The sequence below is a fragment of the Micromys minutus genome, assembly GCF_963924665.1.
Source record: "Micromys minutus genome assembly, chromosome: 32".
Classification (NCBI taxonomy): Eukaryota; Metazoa; Chordata; class Mammalia; order Rodentia; family Muridae; genus Micromys; species Micromys minutus.
Window position 1 is genome coordinate 2,152,742 of NC_137967.1, and position 16,614 is coordinate 2,169,355.

General features: G+C 48.6%; 1 protein-coding gene across 3 annotated transcripts in view; it reads right to left on the minus strand.

Annotated features, from left to right (window-relative positions):
- The window catches only part of NAV2 (neuron navigator 2), a 251,405-nt gene that overhangs the window by 59,678 nt on the left and 175,113 nt on the right, over positions 1-16,614 (minus strand). For all 3 annotated transcript variants that reach the window (XM_080908845.1, XM_080908844.1, XM_080908846.1), the window contains 2 exons: positions 9,186-9,324; positions 805-1,096 (listed from right to left, as the gene is read on the minus strand). In XM_080908845.1, the coding sequence (XP_080764971.1) occupies positions 805-1,096; positions 9,186-9,324 (431 nt within the window). The remainder of the gene's footprint in view (positions 1-804; positions 1,097-9,185; positions 9,325-16,614) is intronic.

Consider the following 16,614-nt stretch of genomic DNA (forward strand, 5'->3'; position numbering starts at 1 on the left):
TCAGTAAAGCGCTAACGTTATAGGCAACAGGGGGCTGAGTTAGAGAGCCCAGAACCAACCTTTTAAATATAAAAAAAGGCAGTTGTGGTGGTATATATTTATTATCCTAGTGCTGAGGAGGCAGAGATAGGAGGGTAGCCACCCAGCTCACCAGCCAGCTAACTTATTTGGTGATCTCCAGGCTAGTAAGAGACTCTGACCAAACCAAACCAAACCAAACCAAACAAAACAAAAAACAACAGCAACAAACAAAAACAAAGAGTAGAACTGGACGTAGTGTCACGCACCTTTAATCTCAGCACTTGGGAGAGAGAGGCAAGAGGGTTTTTGTAAGTTTGAGACCAGCCTCATCTACAGGGTTAAGTTCCAGTAGAGCCAGGGTTACATGATGGGACCCTGTCTCAAAGACAGATGCATGGGTGGATGGATAGGACAGACAGAAGACAGAGAGGTAGATAAGATGGACAAATAGATGGTAGATATACAGGCAGACAGACTGGTAGATTGGACAGGTATAGATAGATAGGTGGATGATAGATATACAGACAAATAGATAAATAATAGTCAAAAAAAAAAAGTGGGAGGAGATGATGGTGTTAAGGCTCAAACCTGGGATTACCCTCTGGTGTCCTTAAGCCTTTCCACACAGTATGTACTGGCGTGCTCAGATTATTTGTGTGTGCATACATCCCACGCACACATGCACACAGTCATGCATGATGACCATAAAAGCAGTTGTGAGCAAAAAAGCCACCCGAAGTTACTTGCAATGTAAAGCCCCCACTAAAGTCACCTCTCACTCACCAGTCCCTGGGGTCTTCAGTGTGCCCGTCGGAGCCGATGGCTTGGTCCTTGGCATGGTGATGCCCACCTCTGCTGTCATGCCTCTCCGCCATGAGCCCGTCTGCGAGAGGACTGGATTCTTCTTGCCAGACATGCTTTTGTCCGACTCATCGGACATGTCTGAGGGATTCCGCCTCCACTTAGAGCCGGGCTCCATCTTCACACCACTGTCTGAGCCTCCATCTGACTTCTTGATGTCGTCACCAGACCACAGGGAATTCCTCTCCACCTGTGAGTGCTTCTCGGCGTCAGTCTGTGGACAAGACGTGCGCTGAGTTAGAGCTCACCCATGGAGGCCAAGCCAACGCAGGGTCTACTTAAGGACTTTCGAAACCTCAGACATCTGCTTACTTGTGAGAAAGTCACAGCACCCTCTACTTTTTTTTTTTTTTTTTAAGGAAAGACCAATGAAGGAGAAAAAGGGAGCCAAGAGTCTGGGGAAGAACTGGCCAAGGGCCCCAGGAGGAAAGAGAGCAGAGTAGAGGTAGAGGTGGCGAGAAGGGGCCATCAACTCTGCCACTTGCAGACAGCCACCTCCAGCCTAAGTTCTGAATCCTCACCAGCACCAGCCTGTCCCCTTTCCCTTTGTTCCCAACCTTCCTGTCACTCCACTGGCAGGAGCAGCTTTGCATCTAGCTCTGCAGACAGCTTAACACACCAGAGAGGGAGCAAGCGTGCGAACTCCACCAATCTGTGGAAACTTTCAACCCGCAATAGCATCTATGCTCACTCCCGGCCCAGCGTTGTTTCTGAGCGTTTGCTCCCCGGGACGGGGCAGTCCTCAGGTTCGAGTAAGATAATTAAACAACTCTTTCTTTGGGAGAGCCTGACCTGCTGGCCATGAAGCCCAGGGAGAGATAGGAGTGTGTGGTTAATGAACTGCAGGGCCGAAGGACACAAAGGGAGAGGAATGCTCTGGGGCCTCTGGGCCTTGAGGCTGGGGGAGGGGACTGGAAGGGAGAACCTTTGTATGAACAAGAAAGGGGAAGTCTGAAATGCTTTTCCAGGCTGGGCACTTTGAGAAACAAGCCAGAGAGGGACGTGCAGACAAGGCGGGAAGCACCTGTGAACTGGGCAAGATTAGGCTTTAGGCCGTGCTTCTCGACAGGACGAACACCTTCCAATAGAGAACTGAATGAAGGAGAGCTCAGTGTAGACAGGAAGCCCCTGTTCAGCCTCCATCCACCACAGCCCCCTGTAGGGGCTTGCACTTGCTTGGTCCTTCCTAAAACACACACCAAGCTGCAGCTATGTACCGGAGATGGGACATGAGGAAGGGCCAACTAAAACACACTCTGCCAAATGACGGGTGGAGGGAAGGTCCCATATCTAAGGTTTAGGGACAAAGGAATGCAGAGCGACTACCCACCGCAGGCTATGACACAGGCAACCGGCTGGTCGAAGCCAGTCAGGAGATATGCAATACATTTGAAAGCTGGGCACAAACTTCATGACCTCAGCCCGGTTTCCTTCTTCTAGATCCTTCTGGCAAACACCGAACCAAAATGAACTCAATGCTCAAAGTATGCCAGGCATCATGTAGGGTCTTAGAACCCGTAAGATTTGTCCCCATGCTTTGTGGAACTGACAGTCATTGAAAGAAGCAACGATGAAATACAGAAACATAAATAAACCGTGAGATGTGATGAACATCATAAGAAAAGGGGGTGTGGTCTTGGGGGAGATACATGCAGGGGGCATGGCCTTGAAGAGATGCACACAGGGGGTGTGGTCTTGGGGAGATACAGACAGGGGCGTGGCCTTGGGGGAGATACAGACATTGACCTAGTTTAGATTACAATGGTGATGTGGAATGTGATGGCCAGACAGAAACTTCTAGAAGGGGCCTAAAGAATGAGACAAATTTAGTATGAGGAGCAAGCATCTAGAGAGGACCATGCCAGTGAGCAGAAACTGCATGTCCAAAGGCCTTAAACAGGAGGGTACTTTGGAAGTATCTCAGTTACCACCAGGAGCCAGGGGAACTGTTTGTACTGGGAACAGTTCAGAGACAATTCAAAGCCTCTGCCTCATGGAACACATGAATATGTTCTACAATGTACTGAGGCTGTGGCACCTTTTACAGGCTTGACCACTGAGTTGTTTCTTCCACGTCCGAGACCCCTTTTCCACATTACACTGTAATGCAGTAAACAACAGCACCACAGAAACCTAAAGCTTACTGTGCACTACTGAGATCCAGGTACAAGCTAGCGTGCTTTGTTTTGTTAAAGCATGTGCAGCAGGGGCCTGTGAGACTGTTGGACAGGTAAAGGTACTAATCGCTTCAGGAACCATGTAAAGGTGAAGACAGTGGCTCTACAACATTGTTCTCTGACATCTACACACCTGCCACGGCATAAGCACACACAGAATAAAATAATACTTTTTTGCTTTCCTTCTATTTGAGGCAGGGTCTCACTATGTAGCCCTGGTTGGCCTCTGCATGAAGAACTAGCTTTAGACTCACAGAGATCCACCTACCTCTACCTCCCCAAGTATGAGAATTAAAAATGTGTATCATCATGTCTGGTTACTAGACAGACAGACAGACAGGCAGGCAAGTGTGTTAGAAAATACATACATCAAGCTGGGGGGGGGGCATAGCCTCAGCCTACTGAGTGGTTGCCTAGCATGCATGATACTGCATTCCCCATCACTAAACACTACAGAAACCCAAGATGGTAGCACGTGTCTGTAATCTCAGGGAGACATGAATCAGAAGTTCTCAGTCATCATTTGCTGAGGGAGTTTCAGGCCAGCCTGGGCTACATGAGACCCTGGGGGTTGGATGAGAGAGTCAGAGGGAGACAGAGACACAGATAGAGAAGCAGGGACAGACAAAGACAGGAAAAAAGAGAATATAATTCGATTTATTCCTTAACAAAAACTCACAAGGAGATAACAGAATACTGAGGCCTGAGTAGAAAAGAAGCTTGCTCAAGCTCATACAGTGAGGAAGGCTTTGTGGGCATTCTACGAGTCCAGTTGCTAAGCTAACAATTTAACCACTGTAGTACACTGTAATTCTTGACTAAAAGCTAGAAGATATGTATGTAACCTTCTACATGCCTCAGGTCACTAAAAATACCAACACCTAGCAGATTCTCATTCCACACACATTCTGGCTGTCTGAAGCCCAGGTATAGAGCAGGCTTAGCCTGGCCATGGTGCCAGACCCCCTAGGACAAACTCCATCTTCCTCAATAACGGAGAGTGCACATGTCCCCAGCTTGGGACCATGACTTGACCTTTTTAGGACAGTCCTCTAGCTATCTAGCACACCCGATAACTTGGTGCAGGGTGTGAGGGCTCTTCCAACTGTCTTCTGCAGAGTTGGGTGTTTGCCCGAGACATCTTGACAGGTTTGCACTCACACATCCTTAGCAAATCCTCCTGGAGCCATGTGACCACCAGTGGTATCTCTTGGAAGTCAAAATGGATGGAATCTGTTTTTCTGTCCCAAGAGCTTGCAACAGGAAGGCCAAGCGGGTCAGCACACTGGTGGTCCTGCCTCCCTTTGGAGCTTTTCTTCCCAGCTCTCTTGGAGGTCTCCTTGGTCATCAACAGGCAGATAAACCAGAATGGACCTTGGCGTAGAGGGCAAAGTTCCCACAAAGGGAAGTCTGACCCAAAAGAGTAAGGACTCTGAGCCCAGTGGTCTTGAATTCCACCACTGGCTGCTGCCATTCAGTGCAGTGTGACATCTTGGGGTCCCTCCCACCTCTGAGACTGTTAACACTGGCTGTCAAACAGGTTGGAATCGAATAGACCGTTGAATAAAAAGCCAGTGGTGAACTTGAGAGCTAAGTATAGAGGAACTTCCTCATTAAACACCCCAGCTCTGAGCATCCCAGCACCCTGCTGCATCTTTAGCATTTACCCTATCTGTCCCTGGCAGAAGTTGAACAGGGTTTTAGCTGCTCAAGCCTCTAGACACTGAATCCCTTCGCAGGCCTCGATGCCGTGGGGGCTTTAAGTTGGAGCTCATAAAAATGTAAAGAATCACAGCAACATCACCTGCAACTTGTGTCCCCAGACATTACCACCCTCAAACACTTTGAACCCATTCCCTGAGATTACGCTGTTATTTCTACTGCAAGCATCTTCTGTGAAAGCACGGGTCTGAGGAAAAGTGACTGGCAGAGTCGGAAATGGTGGCTTCCATGGAGGTCTGTAGACAGCAGCCTGCCTATCTCCAGTTAAACTGAGCCTGCTGTCCTGATTGCCTGAAGACCAAGGAAGCTGGGACACACAAGCAGATACCCTGGCTACATTCATCATGACTTTGTTGCCTTCAGAGGTAAATAAATAAACGAACTCACAGTTGTATTTTTTTCTCCCCCCCCCCACTGCCTCGAATTTTGTTTAAAAACAAAGCTGAACAACCCACAAAAGCTTTAGGCATTAAAATGAAAGGTAATCTCGGCAGAGGCGGCTCACCAGCCCCAGCGCCTGGATTAGCGTCCGCCACTAAGTGTGAATGTAGAGATGAACACTGGGCAGGCGTATGTGCATATGTGTGCTTGCTGAAACTCTCTGCACCAACACGGTGCCTGGAGAACAAGATGCTGCAGAGCGGGAAGGCAGACCGCTCTGAAACTACAAGCAAAACACGCAACGGCATGCTACCCTTTGGATTACCGCACAGATGCAAGAGGGAGACAGAGAAAGGGCAGTTAAGGTGCAGAGAGAGAGAGAGAGAGAGAGAGAGAGAGAGAGAGAGAGATGAGAGAGACCTCTGAGCAGCTCAGCACCTCGGACTCTGGGAGAGGTGTGTGCAGAACTGACCCGCTGCTGACATATCCTAAGGTACAGGTCTCCTGGCCATTGTTTTGTGGATAAAAGACCAAAGGTTCTAGGAATCTGACTGGATCATCTCAGGATGTCACATGGTAGAAAAACTCAATCCCAGAACACGTGACTTCAATGTCACCCTCCTCTCTGATGCCACAGTTGGACTCACCAGCTCTCCTAGAAGTCATGCAGAAGGGCCCAGGTCTCACTCGGAGGTCTTTGTCTCTTAGACTAAGCCGTGATTGCAGGGGATGGGGTACCCATAAACTGGCCGTGAACACCTTGTGAAGCACCTTCAATGTTTCTCAGTGTCTCTGAGGAGACAGATTATGTCCCCAATGATCCCACCTCCTCTAATTCTCCCCATCAGCATGGGCAAAAAAGGAATTCCCTTCTCAGATGTGAGGCCAGGCAGGCAGTGTTTCCTGTGGGACCGCCAAGCCCTCTCTTGCGTTGTGTGCCCTGCCTGACGGGCTGTGTAGCCCACTCGCCCAGGGCAAAGCATTGTGTGACAAGACCCCCCTCGCGTATGCAGCAAAGAGTGGGAGGGTGTGGGCGCATCTTCTAGGCTCCATCCACTCAGAGAGGGGTAATGGCCCTTAGCGTTCCCGCCAGCCTGTGGGGGAGGAGGTGCAAGGCTGCTGGAATGTGGGATCTAATATTTTGAGATGCTCCCTGGACAGGAACAAAGAGAATGTCACAAAAAGCCCATTTAAAAACATCGTGACAATAGGCATCCCGGTACACTCGGCTATAGCCAGCGTTTCTGCTACCTAGAACTACTTCTGCTGCTGCTTTAATATCTCAAACTTGGGGAGACCTGTGAGAGAAAAAATAGCCCACTAAATAGTGAAACCTTTGTACCCTTTGGCATCTGTGAGAAGGGAGCCAAAGTGCTGCTCAGAAGGGAAGGCCTTTGCCTGCGCAGAGCTCAAATGCATGTAAGGAAGAAACCATCTTGTTTGACCATTAAGGTCTGCAGACAAACTTCACCCTTGGGAAGGAAGCAGAGAGGTGGGCTTTCCGATTCGGTGTCCCAGCTCTCCCGGTCCCCTTCAGACATTTAGTATCCAATAGGTAGCGGTGGACCTAGGCTAGGTCCTAGCTTGTATCTAAACACCAGCCAGTGATCCTTCTCAGCTGAGCACAGCTTCCAGTTTGTTTTAAAAATACAATTATTTGTTTAGGTGTCAGGTGCATACGAGGGGTATGCATGTGTAGTTCTGAGACAAGGTCTCTTCTGTTGTATCACCCAGGCTGGGCTGAAACTCATTATATAGCCAAGGTTGATGTTGATGCTGCCGATCCTCCTGCCTCCATCTCCCAAGTGCTGAGATTCCAAACACAGCTCGCCACGTACTGTCGGTAGAGCCCAAGGCGGGTTTCGTATGGGTCAAGAAAGCAGTCCTGTGTGTGTCCTGTAGATGCGATGTTGTTTTCTTAAAAAATTTTTTAGTGTGTGTGTGTGTGTGTGTGTGTGTGTGTGCATATAAGTGCTTGGGTCCACAGAGTCTAGAAGAGGGTATAGAGTCCACTGCAGTTAAGACTTAAAAGTAGTATGAACCACCCAACACGGGTGCTGGGACCTGAACATGGGTCCTCACAAGCATCACACATGCTCACCGGCGTCAGGACACAAAGTGCTCACCCCAAAATCTTAGTGCCCACTTCTTCTTGTCTGGGTAACATAACAACACACTCTCACGTGCACACACATACACATACTGCAGTTTTTGGCTAAAATGAGAGTGCAAGATGTAACAGCAGGCAACCCCAAAAGCAATGCCTAAAACACACGCCAGGTAGTCGCAGCTACATCTCTGCAGGATAAAATTAACCCCCACACTGCCAACACAGCTTGTCTTTAGCCCTGCTCTCAAAGAAGAGACACCTTTAAAACAGAGGCTTCCAACACGGCCGCCACCTGTACCGAGTAAAAATCGCCTGGAGGAGGGAGAACAGGGGAGAAGAGGGAGGGCAGGACAGGGGAGAAGAGGGAGGGCAGGACTGCTCGTTAGGGGGCCATAGGCCCGGGGCTGGAGGGAGGGACCAAAGAGTTCACCATGCCAGACCTGCCACAGCTGACCCTGTGCTGGCAGCAAGGATGATTCCATACCTTGCCTGCAATAAAATGGGCTTACAGAGTCAAGTCTAGGCTCTAAGGAATACAATGAGGGCCAATAAAGTTGAGTCCGTCAGAACAGAACTGTGTTTGAAATGTCAAATCCTGCGGTAACACAGCTGGCTGGCTGGCGGCTGCTATTACACACTGCTCATGGGTCACCTAGACCCCCAGGAGCTAGGTATATGTTTTCATGTGCAGAAAACAATTTTTAAAAAATTAAAGCTAGATGTGGTGGTGCAGATATGAGAGCTCAATTCTTCTGAGGTAGTAACAAGATGGTTCTAGGCCAATCTGGATCCCTTTAAAAGTTTCTCGAAAACTAAACCAAAACCAAACCAAAACCCTAATCCTCCAACCCTCCCACCGCCAAAAACAATAAGAAGGGAGCAGGGATGTGGCTCAGTGAGTAGAAAGGTCTCCTAGCATGAGGAAAGCCCTAGGTTTAGATCCCTTGTGCTACATAAAGCAAGGTGTGAGTCACACCGGTTACCACAGCACTCTGAATGTAGCATTAGGATACAAGAGGAGAACCTGTCTAAAAAAGAAAGACAGAAACCTATTTCTAATAAGAGTAATTAGTACAACACAATAGCAAGGGATGTGAGCCACAGCTGGCACAGCTGCCACCTGGGGCACACCTGTGGCACAGCTGGCACAGGTGCTGCCACAGCTGGCAGTTCTCAACCTTAACCTTTGTTCCACTCCCTAGAGACAGACCTATGCTCAGAGACAGCAATGGCTCATGGGGCAGAGAGGAGATACACTTTTCTGAATCTTACTCTAGAAGGGGAACCAACCACCCTTTGCTAATTATCTTCAATTTTTAAAAGGTGTGTGTGTGTACTTGTGTACGAATGCTAAGGACACGGGTGTGTGTGAACAAGCATGAGCACGAATGTGTAGACCAGAGGAGTACCCCCTGGAGTTCCCATTCCTCAGGTGCTGTCTGCCATTTTCAGGGTCTCTCAGAACCTGGTGCTTGCTATGTAAGCTACGCTGGCTGGCCAGTGAGCCCTCTGCCTCTGTAACACTGGGAGGACAGATGCCCACTGCCACACACACAGATTTTATTTTATTTTTAATTTTGTTTCTGGGTATTAAGCAGGTCCTCGAGCTTGCGTTTTATAAACCGGGATGTCTTTCTGACCCCTGCTCGATTATTTGAGAACAAGCTGAAACCGGGGTCCAGGGAGAGAATATGGTGGTCTCTCTATACCCAAACTGAGAGACTGCAAGCTCCTTTGCCCATCTGTACAGCCCACTACCTCGCCTTCTTTCCCTGCAGCCAGGGGACAGAGACTGGATGTTAGGGGTTGGAGCTCTCTTCACCAGCATGGGAATTCTAACCACCATGAGGCCAAGCTGGGGCTAGCTAGCAGGGAGGTTAGAGGAGCCCGGGAAGGCCTTTCTCCTTTCTTACCTGCACATCCAGGTTTCTCCGGGAGGAGGCAGGCGTGTTGGCATAGGAGCTGATGGATGAGCTGGTGTTGATGTCATCTGTGCTGAGGTTGTCTATGGTGTCACTGATCCCACTGCTGACAGAGCTGCTGTCATCCCAACTGCCGAGAGACAAAAAAACATTCCTGAGCAGCGGGGCCCGACAATCCAGGCAGACAAACTGGTCTAGGAAAAGGCTCCCCGACTTGTGACGGATCTGAATGACAGCAAGATTCACTGTGGTCCCTTTAGGGAGGAGGGGGAGCGGAGCAGGAGAACTGCTGTGTGAGTTCCCGGGACACCTCTCCAGAGCAAACATCTGAGGAGAGTGTCACCAGAGACCAGCCCGTCCTATCACTGTCTTTGTAACACCACACAAAGTATACCTCTTCTCTTCCCAGGCTTCAGACCAGCGGAGCTCAACCCCTTCCAGCTTTCAACTGGCAAGAATCTCCCGTTCTTGGGTGACCTGTCACCGTCTGCCACCTCCCAACACCACCACATTTAACCCAGCCTCTGGTCTTACCCTTTGCAAAATGCACTGTCCATGTGTAGCTCAGTCACCTCTTGGTTTATGGTGCCTTGGTGGGTCACCACAGCTGGGCCTACCCTGTGATTTCCTCTCACCTGGCCCTCCTATGGCAGCTGGAGTGACCTGTAATGTCACTGGGTCTGCCCACTCCTTCCCTTAATGTGTCCATCTGACACTCCTCCCCAGGCATACCTGCTGTCCCTCTCCAGTCCTGTCTTGCAGCCCTGTCTCCATTGTGCCCCTGACCATATGGGCTTCTGTCCCCTCTAAGCCAGGACTATTTTTCTTCAGCAGGGAGGCTTTCATTGGTTGCCCTGGCAACCTTGTCTTTAGGTTTTGGCAAACCTGTCATCTCTTCATAAATGCCATCCCTTACCTATCAAGCCTATTACCCCAATGTGATCTATTTTTCTTAGATGTACAGCAAGCGCTAAGTGGGCATCCGCTGAATTGAAACTCACGGATGAATTCCATAAAGTAAGCTGTCGGTGTCTACTTGAGCCCCACGGCAACAGCACGTAGCACCGCTTCTCTACGGCACAGGAGGGGAAACTAGGGTTCAGAAAGGTGGGGTGCTTAAGTACAGGCTCAGCTAGAGAGACATGAGTGGGTCAGAATCCAGTCACCCTGACTCCAGAGTCACACTCTTCACTGTGACAACAGAAAGCTCCAACCTATAACATTCTCGGAGCATACCAAAAACAGCACAGTCCATTTCTCCGGGAGGGCAAGAACCTGGTTCAAGGTCAAACAAGACAGGAAGTGCAGGACTAATACTCAAGCAGTGACTGAGCCAGATCACTGCCCCACGTGGCCTTCCACAGTGAACATTGCTGAAAGCCTTGCAGAGGGGAGGCGTCAGGTGTTTGAGATAAACAACAACAACAACAACAACAACAACAACAAACAAACAAAAAGAGGGGGCTGGAGAGATGGCTCAGTGGTTAAGCACTGACTGCTCACTCAGAGGTACTGAGTTCAAATCCCAGCGACCACATGGTGGCTCACAACCATCTGTAATGAGACCGGATGCCCTCTTCTGGTGTGTAGGAACATAGCTACAGTGTACTTATATATAATTAATAAATCTTTAAAAAAATAGTCTCTCTTACACGCACACTTGCACACTCACTCCTGTGCAATTCAAAAGAAGTTGTAGTTCATTCCACTACTTGGCTAGGCAACTGCCTCTAGATTCCCAGTTCTGCTGGCCAGGGAAGAGGAAGGGGCTTCTGGGAAAGCCTGGCTTTCAGTTTAGTTGCTCAGCATACCCGCCGAGCTTTCGAAAGTCAGCCTGGAACTTTGCACAGAATGCAGGAGAGCTGTGAAGTTGATAGAGGGAACAGGGCAGGAAGGGAAAGAGCCCCATGGCTGCTAAGGTGGGAGGGATGGTCCGTCCTTTGGCATGGCTGGTTCACCTGCCTCCAGCCAGACCTGGAGCCAGAAATACCCACGGAAGTGTGAGGACCAGGCTTCCTGATCTTGCCCAGAGCTATTTTGCTTAGGCTTGTTATTTGGTAAACATGCTCCCTAACCAGCTATCAGGGAAGTGTAATTTGTAAGTTACTCCAAACATGTAGCTGAGAGTCAGACATGAAGAATGTGGAAAGCAAGATGCCAACTAAACAGGAAGGACGTCAACTAAGTAGAGGCAATCAAGCCCTCGGGAAACTGGTACAGTCTAGTCAGGGAGCCAGAGTTGATGACCTCAAATCAGGTAATTGATATCGAAACAAGTTACAAGAAGCAATTAAGGCTGGGATTTGTGGGGAATCCAGAACTTATAGCTGGGTGGTGTGGCACACGCCTTTAATCCTAGCACTAAGAAGGCAGAGGCAGGCGTATTTCTGAGTTCGAGGCCAGCCTGGTCTACATAGTGAATTCCGGGATAGCCAGAGCTACACAGAAAAATCGTGTCTTGGAAAACACAGCAAAACAAAAATCCAGATTATGTATTTACTGAGGAATGGGGAGATGCAGTTCGAGCACAAAACTTGGTGTGGGGGTTGGTCAATGACTTGGAGAATCAGCGGACTGTGATTACTGAAGCTAAGTCACTGTGTGAATACATGAAGCTTAGAAATCCCCGGGAGCACGGGTCTAATTTCTCCATTTCCGCCCTCGAGAGAACACACGGAAGGTTGGAGTGCATTACAAAACAGCCGTGTGATGTCACAGCTTTAAGTTCATGTATGATGGGCTGGTGGTGCACACCTTTAATCCTGGCACTTGGGAGGGATAGACAGGTGAATCTCTTCAGTTCAAGGCTAGCCTGGTCTACACAGTGAGTTCCAGTAGAGTCAGGACGACGCAGAGAAACCCTGTCTCAAAAAAGCAACACACACACACACAGACACACACACACACATTTGCTTATTTGCTGCATATGAGTGCTGTGACTATCTGTATGTCTTTACGACATGTATGTGCAGAAGAGGACATTGGGTCCCTTAGAACTGGAATTACAGACAGTTGAAAGCCACCTTGTAGGTACTAGAAATCAACCCCAGGGTCCTCTGGGAAAAAAAATCTTTCCACCCCCAACTTCATAGTTTTAAGTGGCATGAGATTTAGATGAAAGATTTAAAGACTAGAGTATGGTTTGAGAGGCTACAGGGCTGGCTCAGCAGGTAAGAACACTGGCTGTCCTTGCTGAGGACCAGGGTTCAGTTCTCAGCATCTACAACAGCCTGTGAGTACAGATCTAGGGGATATCTGGCCTCCCTCAGCACTGCACACATGCCTTATACACATGCTGGCAAAATACACATGAAGAAAAAATAAGAAAAGTGCTATCTGCCTTGGTGAAAATGTGAAGAGCCTGTGTAAGGGATGTGGGTATATTCAATTATTCAAGTGTGCAGATTTGCTGTTCACCTTGTAGATTTATGTTAAGGCGTTACATGATTGGACAGGTACAGTAGGCAGAGAAAAGGGAGAAGATCGGAAGAAGAAGAGAGAAAGAGAAAGGGAGATCAAGATGGAGCTCGAGAAGGGTGATCTGGACCCAGGTAAATGTAATTGGCATTATATATAAATACTTAAAGGGATTTTATAGGTCATTTATCTCATATAGAAGGGCAGTTTGTATCTGCTCTTAATTAGATTTCTTGGCCCATGCCCGGACAGACCACACCAAACAAACACGGTTCCACGCGGAGAGGTTTAATAGAAAGGGATGGGGCAGGGGTCAAGGCCAAGAGAAGAGAAGAAAAAGAAAGCGAGGAGGAGGGGTTTCGGTCTTTTGTAGGGGTAGTGACGTCACTTCCTCCCAGGTGGAGGTGGGATTCTGAACTGTTGACTTCTGGGAATGCTTTGGCTGTTTCCATGGCAATTGATGTGCTAGTTTCCTGTCACCTGTGGGTGGAGCCATTGCTGGTGGGAGGGGCTATCCTAACGCCAACAGTATCTTTGTCCATTGGATGTGATCTTACTGTGTAGAGGGTTTGTGAATTGAGAATCTATTATATAAACCCGTCTGAAAAGTTACTGGGTTTTGAAGTGATGTTCGTGATGGGCGGTGGAGGAAAGAAGACGCCGGGGCGGTAATTCCTCCCAGGACGGAGGCAGTAGGGCAGGCGGAGTGAACCGCCAGGGAAGGGAATCTCGTGAAGCGTGTAGCTCGTGGACCGAGTGACAGAGTCGTCTGTGTGCATCGCTCCACACTACAGTGGCGTCCTCGGAGTGAGACCGCGGGGGGTGGGGCTGATAAGGAAATAAGCCCTTTTATTTCCAATAGCTACTGTAACAGGTGGCGCCCGAAATTTGCTCAGCTGAGTGAGCAACAAGAAATTATATTTTTGTTAAACATTTTTTTCACATTTATTTTCATTTTATGAGCATTCGAGTGTTTAGCCTGCAAGTATATCTGTATACCACCTGTGTGCCTGGTACGCAAAGAGGCCAGAAGAGGGTGTGGAACCCTCTGGGACTAGAGTCACAGGTGGCTGTGCTGAGAACACAAACCCAGGATTTCTGCCACTTCCGCTAGCACTCAGAACCACGGAGCCATCACTCCGCCCCTGAAATAATCTGAATTCACATAGAAATACTCTTAGTTTCAGTTTGTTGAGTATTCCAAGGCATTAACTCTAAGAGGCCGTCCGCATCGCACAAATCCTCCCCTGACCCTAACACGTTTCTATCAAGGTACATGGAGGCTGGGGAGGGGCTCAGCTGGCTGAGTGCTTGCTTGGCTTGCACAGGGTCCCGGGCTTGGTCCCCAGTGTGGTAATAAGCAGAGCCAGGTGACACACACCCAGAATCCCAGCACTCAGTACACGGAGGCAGGAGGATCATACGTTCAAGACTACTCCATACCTACCAAACTCAAGGCAACCCTGGACTCCTGGGTGGCTTATGTAAGCAAACAAACACACCCTAGATGTCCCCCAACTCCCCAGCAGTTTTTCCTGAGTCCCCTTTGCTCTCATTTCATCTCTTTTTCTGTCATGTGGGTCTTGAGAACTGAACTCAGGTAGTCAGGATTGGCAGCAAACCGCCTTTACCTGTCTCTCTTTTTAAATTCCAATACAGATCACAGATATGCCTGATCAGTTCCCTGTCTGAGTAACGGCAAGGATGCATGCATGGATTCATGGAAACGGTCCACACAGAAGCCCCGCTTCCCAGTCATGGACAATCAATCATGTGATTTCCTCTCAGTGAACAACCCAACCCTGGAGTTGTAAGTGATCAGCTCTAAAGACAGTCACCTACTTTTAGCCAATGAGTAGGTAGGGCTCCGTAAAATAAATAAATAAGTATATACACCTACACACATATACATATATATACACACACATATATACATACATATATATATACACATATATAAATTGTATGTGCACTTAAATGAATATATATTACATATAATCTGTATTGTGTGTGTATATATATATATATATATATATATATATATATATATATATATATATATATATATATATAAAATGTGCACACACACACATTTTTAAAATTCGGGGTCTCACGTAGCTCAGGTTGGCCTAGAAAAGCTGAAGAGGATCCTGAACTCCTGGCGCCCCTTCTGTCTGCCAAGTGCTGGGACCACAGGCATGAGCTGCCACTCCCAGACTGCCGAACACCTTTAACTTCAGACTGAACATTTTTGGTCGATCAGCCAGTATCCTGAATTTATTCATCCATCATTCAGCCAGCACCTCCAGCTGCCAGGCACCGTGTGAGGAAGGGGTCACACGCGACTCAAGAGTGACCCCTGACTGCATACCTAGTATTTGTAACCAGTACGGACGACTTGGAATATAAATTTAATGTGAACCAGGGGGATGGCAGAGGGCATTAGATAGGCATGGCCCAGGTTCCAGATAGCTCTGGTCTCCTAAAGCTACAGCCAAGCTGTAACATAGCACACTCTGGTCCTGTTGCGAGTGAGCCCAGGTCCTCACTGCTCTCTCATGCCAGCATGGACAGCCCCAGACCCCGTGTCCTGGGAGAGTTGAGGTGAGGCTCGTTTTCCCCAGGCTCTGGGCTCCTCTTTTGTATAAGCACGAATTGGGTGAAGGCTCAGAAGGGTCCTTTCAGACCAGTACTGCAGGAGGCTCAGTCAGAGGAAAACTAAAATGAGACTCACACTGGGGTCTCCCTGCCCATTGGATCTGCCAATCACCCTCTGTTCTTCTAATGCCCGCCTACTCCTCGCTCCCCACCTCGCCACTCAGACTAATCTGAGGTGCTTTTGGTTTGTTTGGCTTCTTGGTATTTTTACACAAATGTGTGTGTGAGTGTGTGTGTGCGGTATGCAATATGTACATGCTTGTTTGTGCTTGTATTGTGGAGACCGGAGGTCCATGTCAAGTTGAGCGTCTTCGATCACTCTGAACCTTATGTACTGAGATAGTGTCTCCTCATTTGAACTCAGAGCTAGATGGTTCCCAACTCCAGCTCTTATGCTTGATGGGAAAGTGCTCTACCACTGACATAGGTAAGCCTACAGGGAAATGGGCATACTGTTTTCATGCATGCCACATCAGATCGCCCCTAGTGGTATCCGTTTTGTTGTTGTTTAATTAATTTTTTGTGCGTGTATATATAGGTGTTTTGCCTGCAGCTTTGACTGTGCACCACTTGTCTGTCTGGTACCCATCATGTCTCCTGAACCTAGAGTTACATATATGGTCGTGAGCTTCCATGTAGGTGCTGGGAATTGAACTGGAGTCCTCTGGAAGAGCAGCCAGTGCTCCTAACCACTGAGCCACCCTTTCAAACCAATGACAGGTGTCTTTTTCAACAGAGGTATGCTCTCTCATCCAACATAACCCCCAGTAATCCTCATGCCCTCTACCCCACAGGGTCATGCATCCAAAGACTGCAAACCCACTACAGAACCTTTACAGCCCCTTCATGTTAGCATCTATATCAGCCCACATTCTAACCACACAGAAAGAGGATGGGTACCTGCCCAGTATTTATGGTCACCAGGGACAGAAGTATCTTTTGGACAGACCAGATATTGATTGAGCCAATGACATTTTTCACTCTCCGTTTCTTCAAATACTTAGGACCCAGAACCAAGGTTCTTACAGTGACCAGACACTCCTCTCTCTGCCACCCCTGGAGGAAATACAGATGTGGAAGGAGAAGAGTCCTCCCCCCCACACCACCACCACCCCCCTCCCCCGCCCCAAACATCCCTAGAAAAATCCATGAACCCAGAGACCCGGTTTCAGTGTCTTAGAGGGGAATTCAAATGCCGCCCAGTTGCTTTAAGCACACTTTTTGCAGCCCAAGTATAGGCTGTCTGACGGGGTTGTAAATTACTTCAGCTTTGCACACTTCCGGCTTCGCCCCCCAGTGTTGTGGGGAATGAGTGATCATCCCAAGGGCGGGAGAAGGCAAGTTT